Source organism: Primulina huaijiensis, chromosome 4 (assembly GCF_012295235.1).
Source record: "Primulina huaijiensis isolate GDHJ02 chromosome 4, ASM1229523v2, whole genome shotgun sequence".
Taxonomy (NCBI): domain Eukaryota; kingdom Viridiplantae; phylum Streptophyta; class Magnoliopsida; order Lamiales; family Gesneriaceae; genus Primulina; species Primulina huaijiensis.
In genome coordinates this window covers 20,385,825-20,397,045 of record NC_133309.1, presented here as the reverse complement: position 1 = coordinate 20,397,045, position 11,221 = coordinate 20,385,825, and the positions used below count along the sequence as shown (strand labels likewise).

The window sequence follows — 11,221 nt, the reverse complement described above, 5'->3', positions numbered from 1 at the left end:
TAGTCAGTTAGAAGATTCTTTTATTCTTTCATTATTTGTACTAATCTGTACATTGAAAGAGATGTCAATAAAAGGTTATTTTCTCTACAATGAGTTCAGTTGATCAGTTCATATTTTGTAAGTTTTGTCAAATACCAAAAAGAGATAAATTGTTGGAAACTGAATTTCGGAAGTTTGACAAACTGAGCATTTATTAGATTGAACTAACTAATCAAGAAGACTGATAGTAACTGATCTAAAATATGTAAACTATCAGTTGCCCATAACTGAAGATTAATGCGAAGATAATCAAAGGCAACTGAATGAGCTGACTGAACTACGCAGACAACTGACTGATCAGTTGCTACAAACAGTTGTGAGCTTATCAGTTATAGCCTATCATCTGATCTTTCAGCTGTACACGTCATTAATTAAGGAAAAGGACATTCAACCGACAACTGTACAAAAGCAGACTGCAACTAGTAGTGGGATCGCCGCATTTCAAAAAAACCGCAGTGTACGATTGTCAGAAGAATGTTGACGTGTCAAACAACGGATAGGAAGATTCAAATCCCATTCAATATTACCGTTGGAGTCAAAGCCTATAAATAGCAGAGAAAGAGCAGCTGAGAAACTCTCTGAACTCTCTACTCTTGAAAAACTCTAGACTCTCGAACAACTATCAACTGAGCTGTTACTCTGCTGAAATCTTTGCAAACTTCAAAGCTCATGCTTATTGTATACATTCAGAGTATTTAAGGTTATACTTCAAGCTTACAAGCACAAACTGATATTGTTGTAATCAGTTGTGCTAAGTTATTTCAGTCCAGTTGTGTACTGTAAATCGTTTTGTAACTAAGAGTTTCAGTTTGGTATTGTTAAGTCCAAAACTGAAGTGGGTCTGTACAACTCTTTGTATCGATCAAAGTCTTTTAGTGAATTTCTTATCTTCGTGATAGAAGAGGTGACGTAGGAGTGTTTGAAATCTCCGAACATCCGTAAAATTTTGTGTGTTCTTATTTCAGTTTTATTCTATCTATCAGCCAGTTTATTTCCGCTCTATTATTTGCTAACTGATTGATATTGACTAACATGATTTCCAAGTTACAGTTTATCACCAAACTGACTTAATATTCGAAAAGGTTGTGAAAATTGTTAGTGTTTATTCAACCACCCCCTTCTAAACACTCTTTCACCCCTTAACCGATCCTATCAATTTCATCTATATTTAGTGAATCATATAATATATCAATCCACTAAACATACGTCATATAATTTAAGACTATACATAAATTGATTATATTTTTTTCCTTCTCTGTGTCTTGACTGTTAAAATACTCTATCACAATAAATTGTGCGTTAAATAGGATAATCATTCTTCTGACTATCTCACTAAGAGATTTTCCAGCAAGTACTGGCACTTTTGTTTCTGCCAAAGTCATGCTCCAAGAAATTTTAACTACTATTTTCTAAAAGTTTAATGAATCCTTATTTATTGAGATCAAGTATTCCTACTGCGTTTCTCATAGCCGATGTCCAATCGTCTATGAGATCTTCTCTGTTTTTGAAATTCAGTACATCAAGGTTAAACATTTCCCCATAGGGATGTATTGGTTTAAAAACAACCTTCTCATAGGGTGTTTGCTGCGAAGAGATTTGATTCCTCCTTGGTCGTGTTCCTACTGGGTATGATTCTCCACCAGATTGAAAGTTTGTTTGGGTTTTTTTTTTTCCATATTTGAATCATATGATCCCACACTTTCCCTAGGGGGTTCTTGTAAAGGTATTCTATTAATGATAGAATTTTCACCTCTAGTTGTGTTCATCTTCAGATCTACGATATTAAAGTTTGCAAAAAGACTTTACAAGGTTTTGAAGACCATCTAGACTAATCTTTTCTATAGTTTTCATCAGATTGGTTTCTTTTTTGAGACAATTTTGATAAGTTGATCGTTTTTATGTCATCAGTTAGAGGTTTTTCTACTACTTTGATATTTCTCCTCTGATGTAATAAAAGTTCTATACCAAAAGATAGTGGTAACCTTCCTTCCTAGATTTTTTTTACTAGAACTTGATTGTTGTTCTAAAATTCAGATTATTGTTTGAATATTATGTTCCAAGAATTTCATCTTGTTTCCCAAGGATTTCTTCAACTTTCGTGGTACATAATATAACTGATTACCATAGTTTTGTACCTTTTTGGATTTCTTTAATATCTCCCAAGAGTTTAGAGTAATCCGAGAATATCTCTAGGAACTTATTACTTTGAATCATAAATTTATCTTATGATTCTGATATGTTCATCATTGCTCCTGATATCTAATCTTGATTAGATCTTCTTGTCTCAGATATTCTAAAGTATCGGAATAAGATCTGTAAATTATTATTCTCGAACGTATGTTCGGATCCATAATTTGAGAAAATCTCCTCCTCTAACATTTGGTTACACAGTAATAATGATATCATATGCTTAAAATATTTTATCTCAAATTCTGATACCATTTGTGACCTAGAATAAAATCAAGGATGTTTTTGATCATTTCCGTCAAAATCGGAGAGTGCGAACTAAGTTTTTATGTCCTATTGACAGAATCCTAACATGAAACTTGGATTGGATTTTTTCCCAATTTACTCAAACGACACCCATTGATAATTCATGCGATTATGGAGACTTGTAATTCATATTGTTAAATTTTTTTAAAAAAATTGTTGTAATTAAGCTTACGTCGAATCTCATGATAACGTGATTATAATCCTACTGACGGCCCAAATTTTAAAAGGCCCAATAATGTTAAGGACTGTAAAGTTATTGGGCTAAAGAATAAATAGCCTTATCCGTATTCTCTTAGCCCACATTTTTTACATGAAAAATTAAGCTTAGCGAGTGCAACTCCTTTCCGAATCCCAGCCGTGGATTTATACCAAAAGAAAAGGGAAGATCTCAGCCGTACATGCTAGGGTTTCAATCCACTCTCACTCCGTTTAAGTGACCCTACCAGCATTGGAGCTCCCTCTTCGCCTCGGAGTCCCTTAAGCCGCCAGAAAGGTGAAAATGGTGCAGCGGCTCACCTACAGGAAGCGGCACAGCTATGCTACCAAGTCCAATCAACACCGCGTCGTGAAAACCCCGGGTAAATTTGAAACCTTGAGCTAGAAGAAGTGATTTTGTAGTAATTTGATGGATTTGATCTTTTTTCATATGAATCTGATGTCATGTTTTCTGAAATTGTTGCATTTTTTCGTCGGTTTGCTTTGTTGATGGATTGTTTGTGATTTGTGTGAATACAGGTGGGAAGCTAGTGTACCAGACTACTAAGAAGAGGGCGAATGGCCCTAAATGCCCTGTTACTGGAAAAAGAATCCAAGGGGTAGTTCTCTTTTTTTTTTTCATCTAATCTATGTGTTTCAATGTGTCGTTAGTTGAATGAATTGATTGTTTTGTTCCATGTGATGCGAGCTTCATTTTTCTGGGGTTTAGATTTCTTAAATGTTTCTTTGAGGAAAAAAAATGAAATTTCTAAGATTTTTATGAATTCTTGTGCGTGTTATATCAGCTGGAAGATTTGAATAGCCTTTTGCGTGGGATGTTTGATTGTTTAACTAGTCTTTACGGTGTTGTTGAAAGTGTTGGTGGATGCAGTGAATGATGAACAAATTTCATTATGCATGATGTACTCTTATATGCTTATTTCTCAATGTTTGGGGAATGTGGGAAATGGGAATAGAATATTTCTTCCTCACAGTATTCATTGGTGAAATATTTGGCATCATTATTATATAGAAGTAACTAAGAAAATGTAACTGAAATGAACACTTAATGCTATTCAGGATTACTCAGCTTATACTTGAATTTCAATGACATTCGAGTACACCTAGACCATAGTTATTAGAAGTGGACCTATGTGCAAAGGGAGGCACAATTGAAGCAAGGCATCCTTATGAGCAAGGTTGTAAATGGCGGGAGGCGGTGGCGGGGTGGTCACTTCCGCCTCGGTTGTCTAAGCGGTTGAATTTTTTTAAGTAATTTTTTATAGATAATCATATATAATCATGCAATATAATCACAAATAGTCATCATTTTTTATGTAAGATGTCTAATTAAATAATGTTTAAGCACAAAGAAGCTTCATATAATATAATATCATCTAGATAACATGCAAATAAATATGTAAATGCGAACTAAATGGGGTGTGCTAGGATTTGAGATTTAAAATTAGTTGACTTTGACTAGGTTTTTAAAATTTGTTGACTACAACTTAAAAATGTTGACCACCTCTCTTTGGCCTCTTCGTCCGCCTACTCATCGCCTCCACTCGCGTCGACCGCCTGCCCAACGTCGTATAGCTTGGGCCGCCTAAAACACCCGCCTCATGCGTAGGCGGTGTGGTCGAGGGCCGCCTACCGGTGCATGGCGGCCGCCTCGACCGCTATTTAGAACACTGCTTATGAGTAATATGTTAGTAAATATTGTTGACACATAACCTGTAATTAGTGTGTACACGACGACGGATGACTATTTTCTTGCATTTCATCTTCACTTTCCTATCCTAAAATTTAAGATGAAGTTAAAAAGTATCTCTAGCTTTTAATGCACACATATGTTGGGACTTTCCGGTTAATGGATTCTCTTCATCAAAAAGCTGAGCTCTGGGGCACATGAGCTGAACCTTGTTGAGTTTTGAGCTTAGGTAAGTGCTGTTAGGGCTTTTAATGACTATGACAAGTTCTATTCATGGACTATGATATTGTGGTAGTGAATGCACTCATGTTTATGTTGGTGACAATAAGCCTATCGGCATGTGATATTTTCAGAGAAACTTGATTGTGAAGAATCCTTGACATTTATGCTGTGAATCTTTTGGTGAAGGTAAACTGTGAACTCTGAAGTTGCTTTTTCTAGTAGTTTCAAATAAACAATATTTTGTATTATGTGTTGTGAGGTTGTGGCGGTTAGCATTGTCTTGTGATCCTATTATGTGTATCTGGAAAATTAGTTGCTATCACTATTGAGTTGTCATGTTATAAATCCTAAGCTTTGGTCCTTCGCTTTCCCGTTCTTAAATTTACTGACCAACAAGTGCTCTACTATTTGTCATATGGCAGATTCCTCATTTAAGACCTGCAGAGTACAAGAGGTCTAGATTATCTCGAAACCGGAGGACTGTGAACCGTCCATATGGTGGCGTGTTGTCTGGTAGTGCTGTCCGGGAAAGGTTCGTTAGAAAGTTTTATGAATTCAGGTTTGTTTTCAATGTTTGTTTCTGATAAATACTAACATTAATCCTCTATGCATTGATATAGGATCATTAGAGCTTTCTTGGTGGAAGAACAAAAGATCGTGAAGAAAGTTTTGAAGATACAAAAAGCCAAGGACAAGCTTGCTTCTAAAAGCTGAAGTGCCAGCAAGATTCGGAACTAGTTTTGTATTACAATCGGCCTAGGAATCATGGAATTGTATTGTGAGGCTTGAAAGCATAACTAACATCTGTATTTTCTTTGAATTCTTGAAGAGTGACTATTTTTTTTTCAGTTTGTCGAAAATTCAAAAAGATTTTGTGGTTTTCCCTATTGCACCTGAACACGGTTGATTTATTTGATGTAATTCTAGTATCATTAGCCTTTATCAGCTATGAGTCGTTTGCTAATTTTCGTTAGAGTTTGATTCTTTGATGGATGAATCTACTGCACGTTTCGTTCATTTTGGAATTCTATGCAGTGATCTTGAATGCAAGCTCAAAATAATAAGCTCGACCTTGTGATGCAATCAGAATGTCTGTATTTCCCCAACTGTAGCACTTGCTGGTGTGATAATTGCCATACAGTTCAGGGGTGGCAAGAAGAATCCAACATCAAATTTGCCAGATCTATTCCTTCTCCATGGCCAGTGGCCAATATTTCTTCATTTTTCCTTCGGGAAATCCCTCGAGAAGCCACAGCACGGTTCATGTGATGTATGTGTTAAAATTAACCATCTCTGAAACAAAATTCAAGTTGACATATCTAACAAGTAGAAGCATCGTCAATGTCGTTTTTCGAGGCAACAGAGAGTTTTCCCATATGAAGAAAATCCATTCGAAATGGAAACTGGAGTTGGTTCATTTTCATCTGATAAACTCGTCACTAAAATTAGTTCAGAAGGTTTGTATAAGAGCACCTTTTTACCAAGTTCTGAACATAAACATCTCTCAAGTAATAGAAGAGTACCAAAATTGGTTCAATACAGCAAACACATACTGCGGTGTGGCATATCTGTATCAGTATGATTGTAACAATTCCTTGATATTGTATCCTTGGAGCTACAAGAATCCAGAAAAGTATATCTCAGTCGAATGCAACTAAACATGATTATTCATTTAGGCGATGAAGCAAGTATATAATAAGGTTAATATTGTCGAAACGACGAATCACCTGAAGAAAGGTGAGAAACAAGATGACCCCAGAATTCCAAAAGGCGTGGATTGTGATTGGTGTTAGAAGGTTGCGTGTTTGAGCGTACGAGAATCCCAGAGCGGTTCCTAGATAATCATAATATACAAGGGGCTTAATCCAAATTCAACTGTAGTTGAAGAATGTAACACTGAAGAGTTATTTATATCCAGCTCCACTCAGCCTTGTTCATCTAAAGTTGCCTTTACCTTGTTTTACACGCCATGTCGTCAATCGAGGCGCTTCCCCACAAAAAATTAACACACTAAATGACTTGCCAAATGAGAATTTTTCGCCGAAAGATTTGCATCAATTCAGGAAAAAGTAATAATTAAATTCACATCATGTGTGGAGTTTAGATTATTGCTTGATGATAGGGATGATGAATATTTACCAAGAACAAAGAGCTGAGGAAATTCTCCAGGAGTTAGATGCGCAACTGCAAATACCGAAGCACTAATAAGAACAGCAAGGGGCGTTGGCACCCTGTAGGAAAGGAAGGACAGGTAAAAACCAACGAGCAAATAGAGTGCAGCCCATGTTTTTGAACTGCCATGAGCAAATTTTGACATAGAAGCAGTCCCATTTAAGTAAAATATTTAGGAGTGTTGAGACGTTAGGAACCATACCACTTGGTCAAAGACACCATAAAGAACCCTCTAAAGACCGTCTCCTCAAGAATGGGAGCGAGTATGCCAGTAATACCCACCAAGCAGGCAGTGCTACATTGAAAATATAGAACGATCAGTTGCCCTTCTCATATGCTCAAAATAATATCATGGTTAAGGAGTAAAAACAATGGCCAAATCACAACAGGGCTTTTGAAAACATGGTCGTAAGAACATTTTTCAGACAAATACCTGATGGTCGAAGATCCAATCAATGGAAGCAAGCGAATGAGAGCATCAGTCTATATCAAAGAAGAGTAGTATTAAATAGTGCACAGAAAGTGATAAGAAAGAAAGAGAATAGTTTGTAAAACAATTAAAACAAAATGAGTTCCACTCTTAAGTCAATAATAAATTGAGGATTAACTAGTTAATTAAAGATGGGTAACAACTTGGTTCGATAAAGAGATTAAAAAAAGCCCTTATTTAGTGACAGCAGTAAAGGTTGAACCATTGCTGACAATTGAACTGTCTAGAGTTTAAAGTTTTAGCCTATATTGATAAAAAAAATGTACATAAAATCACCTAAAAGCTACTATTTTTTTTTCTTATTATGTGCAGCATGTCGGCATAAGACGAGCATAGTGTGCTTATATGCTAACCTCTCTTGGAGGAGTCTCACCACTGAAAAAAGATATTGCAACTCCCGTCAAGGCTACAGTGGCTATGGCGCCACCAAGACCAATCCCAGCCCATAACAACCAACCTTTCTTAAGATTGAACGGTTCTTTCAAATCTGAAACATGAAATAGTCATATCTTAACTCACATATTTTGATATCCATTCTAAGTAATATACTCTAATGATTGTCCAATTCCCAACAAAAGAGTCAAATAAATACTCGTGCATGTCTAAACTCTTAACATTCGATTTAAGTAATTGATTGCAGAGACATTTCCGTGCAAATTCTCCTGAAGTCGTTGAAATTTAGCAACAGAGAGGGATTACTATAATAAAAAAATATATGTCGTGTTCATTACCATAACGATATATTTCATCCGGGAGGGGAGAGTATGACTTAGTGAGGCTAAATAGAACTCCAAGAACTACAGCAGTTGCGATGCTACAATAGATAAAGAGGGAAAAATCAGAATCAATGGGGACACGGTAAATAGCGGTACATAAATAATGAATAACCAAAAACCCAAACAAATAAAGCTAAAGTATAAACATACGCTTGATCCACAAACAAAATTTCTGCCTTCTCATCCAAACTTAACTCTTCAATTTTGATTCCTGAAAATGGTATTGTGACTGCCTCAATGAGTCCTGTCAAAACAAAACTGTCTGAGGAATATTTAGTCTGCCGAGTCAAAATATTCTCACTTTGCATGTAATCTTAAAACATTCTGAAACTCAACATATTTCCATAAATTAAGGAGTCCTCTCATTTGAACAAGCAGTAACTAAGATTACTCATTAGCGACACCAAGAGATTGTGAACAGTACTACTTGTGGAAAAATGATAATACTCCAAGCGTATTAGCCAGTAAACGCACCTCAATCCACATGCGAGGGAGGTGAGAGATATTGTCTGCCAGTTCCATGGTACATCCCATTGTTTCAATATTTGCCAGTTCAATCCACTCTCCTGTGAAAACACAACAAGCCCACCACAACTGAGTGATTCGATCAAAATTGTAAAGAACAGATAATAAATATTGAGTTGTGGAGAATGGCAATAAAAACAGTCAGTATTAAAACAGAGTAATTACGGCTAAAAGCCAGTGTTTTCGACCTGAACAGAAGAATAAAAGTGGCTAGTGCCGTGTTCATGGAATTCTCCTCACTAAAGGAGACACGATGCCTCCAGCCACAACAGTGCACAACTCACATCTGAAGCCATTGTAACAACTTACAAAACAGATGAATCACCGAATTCAAGGGTGGAGGATTCCAACCTTGGTTTGCAGTGTTTGAGAGATTTAATCTCTATATTATTGTTAATATACCAGTATAGCATGAAACATAGTACAAAAAAGAAGCACGTGATTTCATTCCAATATACAATCCTCATCTATCACACAATAAAAAATCGCGACCACGATCCTCATCATAAATCATCCTAAGCCCTTTGCTTCCAAAATTAAATTATCCATAAAGATAAATCACACCGCAATTTCCCAGTATATTGGCATAAAGAATAAAGCTCACTTTTTTCAAAGGCTTTTCATCGCTAACATTCTTGAAACATGATACAGCAAAAAGCCCTCTCGTGGGGGGAACCCGGAGCCTAAAATCAGGAGCTAGCGGAGAAAAAGGGAGCCCCCGATAAATCTGAAGATGGGTATTGATTCGTGAACAAAGTTTTGGCGATACAGAAAGACTGGACGCCGAGGAATGAGCCAGTAATGTGCATAACGTGGCAGCCATTTCTGAAACTCGGAGTTCTTGATAAATCCTGATAGAAAGAAAGATAAGGCAGCAAGAATCTTGGAATATGTTTGGGGGATTTGAAGAAGACTAGAGAAGTGCAAAAGTTAGGCTAAGAGCATCACCATCATCACATGTTCATGTTTTCAAGGAAGTTAAAAGTAGTCGGGCTATTATAGAAAAAAATTTTTGTTAGACCATTTTAAAGATATTATTTTGTGAGACCGATCTCTTATTTAGGTCATCCATGAAAAAATATTATTTTTTATGCTAAGAGTATTAATTTTTATTGTGAATATCGATAGAGTTGACCCGTCTTACAGATAAAGATTCGTGAGACCGTCTCAAAAGAAATTTACTCGCTATTATATTAACACCTCGCAACTTTTAAAATATAAAAACCAGCCATTTGAAAATAATAATTTTTTAGTTAAAAATATTATTTTTTACTGTAAATATATATCGGATGGATCAATCTCACATATATAAATTTGAGATCGTTTCAAAAAAAACTTAAATCAAAAAAATAATGCCACGTAGTTGCGAGAGGATAGCATAAATATTAAATATTTTTGTGTAAAAATGTAGATTGTATTAAAATTAATAACTTTAAAAAATGATATTTTATAATAACTTTTTATGTTACAAGTATTACCATCACATAAAAATTCAAAATAAGATGAAGATAAAAAAAAATATTTTGTCCAAATGTCATAATTATATATTATATACAAATTTACTAAAATAATTTTGTATAATATTATTTATAAAAAAAATATGGAAAAACTTGTAATTTGACAAGTGAGTTATTATTTTTTTCAAGCCACTCAATTTTAATAATATAATATAATATAAATAATAAGACATTTTTTTACTTTTACCCACATTTCAACTCAAGCACAACTCCTCAAAGACACTCTGCATGAAGGTTTATACATATTTCATCCTTGCAATCCTAATGGTCCTCTCAAATCGACAACATGTTTAACTTTCACTTCTTTATAGATTGGGTCATCCTATGTTTTCCATAGTAAAAGATGTTCTAAACAGTTTTAGTATTCCTTTTTCCAAGAATTGAAGATATTGCTCTTTGTTCAGCTTGTGAACGGGAAAAAATCATCGATTACTTTTTAATATATCTCATACAATTTATTCTAAACAAACTTCCACTTATATTTTCTGATGTTCGGGGTCCTATACATAGTATTTCCACAAATGGTTTTAGATATTGTGTTAATTTTATTACTGCAGTAGTCGTTATACTTGGATATTTTTCGTCGAAAAAATCATAAGTAATCTGAGTTTTCGATTAATTTAAAAATCATGTTGTGTTGCAATGTAATAGTAAGATAAGGGACCCTCAAACAAATTGGGGTGGGTGATGTCATCCATAAGTTCCTTTCTTTAAAACATTTTGTATTGATCATCGTAAGCCTTGTTCGTACACCTTTCAACAAAATGGTGTCGTGGAACCTAAACATAGACATATTGTCGATATAGGTCTTTCCCACCTTACCCACGCTCATAGACCACTTGATTTTCGAGATGATGCCTTCTCACGATTATTTTTCTAATAAAATTTTATGAATGTTCATTTCCTTTCATGTTTAGTCAAAGCACATTATCTGCTCTGATAAGTGCAAGTTTTGCACTTAAATTATTCAAGGAATTGGCATGAAAGTGTGGGAGTATCGAGCCGATTTACGTGTTTTTTCTTGTCGTTTATGTCACTACAAGAATCAAGCATGAGTTCATAACTTGTGACTAACAAGGAA

General features: G+C 35.2%; 2 protein-coding genes across 2 annotated transcripts; one reads left to right on the top strand and one right to left on the bottom strand.

Annotated features, from left to right (window-relative positions):
• Positions 1-2,907: 2,907 nt before the first annotated feature.
• LOC140975370 (large ribosomal subunit protein eL34-like) lies at positions 2,908-5,643 on the top strand. The gene is made up of 4 exons (XM_073439043.1): positions 2,908-3,110; positions 3,268-3,347; positions 5,083-5,192; positions 5,281-5,643. The coding sequence occupies exons 1-4, from the start codon at positions 3,032-3,034 to the stop codon at positions 5,372-5,374; spliced, it is 363 nt and encodes a 120-aa protein (XP_073295144.1). The 5' UTR covers positions 2,908-3,031; the 3' UTR covers positions 5,375-5,643.
• A 411-nt stretch (positions 5,644-6,054) lies between these two features.
• LOC140975369 (uncharacterized) lies at positions 6,055-9,610 on the bottom strand. The gene is made up of 10 exons (XM_073439042.1): positions 9,228-9,610; positions 8,573-8,664; positions 8,249-8,356; positions 8,054-8,136; positions 7,676-7,809; positions 7,266-7,315; positions 7,035-7,127; positions 6,800-6,891; positions 6,388-6,494; positions 6,055-6,275 (listed from the first exon to the last, which is right to left on the bottom strand). Exons 1-10 carry the CDS (start codon positions 9,444-9,446, stop codon positions 6,234-6,236), a joined length of 1,020 nt encoding a protein of 339 aa, XP_073295143.1. The 5' UTR covers positions 9,447-9,610; the 3' UTR covers positions 6,055-6,233.
• Between the last annotated feature and the right edge of the window lie 1,611 nt (positions 9,611-11,221).

Bases quoted from the DNA above. Each gene is read 5' to 3' on its own strand.
- LOC140975370 (XM_073439043.1), top strand. From the start codon at position 3,032: ATGGTGCAGCGGCTCACCTACAGGAAGCGGCACAGCTATGCTACCAAG. The intron at 3,111-3,267 runs GTAAATTTGAAA...GTGTGAATACAG, and splicing joins CCGCGTCGTGAAAACCCCGG to GTGGGAAGCTAGTGTACCAG. The intron at 3,348-5,082 runs GTAGTTCTCTTT...GTCATATGGCAG, and splicing joins CTGGAAAAAGAATCCAAGGG to ATTCCTCATTTAAGACCTGC.
- LOC140975369 (XM_073439042.1), bottom strand. From the start codon at position 9,446: ATGGCTGCCACGTTATGCACATTACTGGCTCATTCCTCGGCGTCCAGT. The intron at 8,137-8,248 runs GTATGTTTATAC...TATCTATTGTAG, and splicing joins ATTTTGTTTGTGGATCAAGC to CATCGCAACTGCTGTAGTTC. The intron at 6,276-6,387 runs GTGATTCGTCGT...GGATTCTTGTAG, and splicing joins TGTTTCTCACCTTTCTTCAG to CTCCAAGGATACAATATCAA.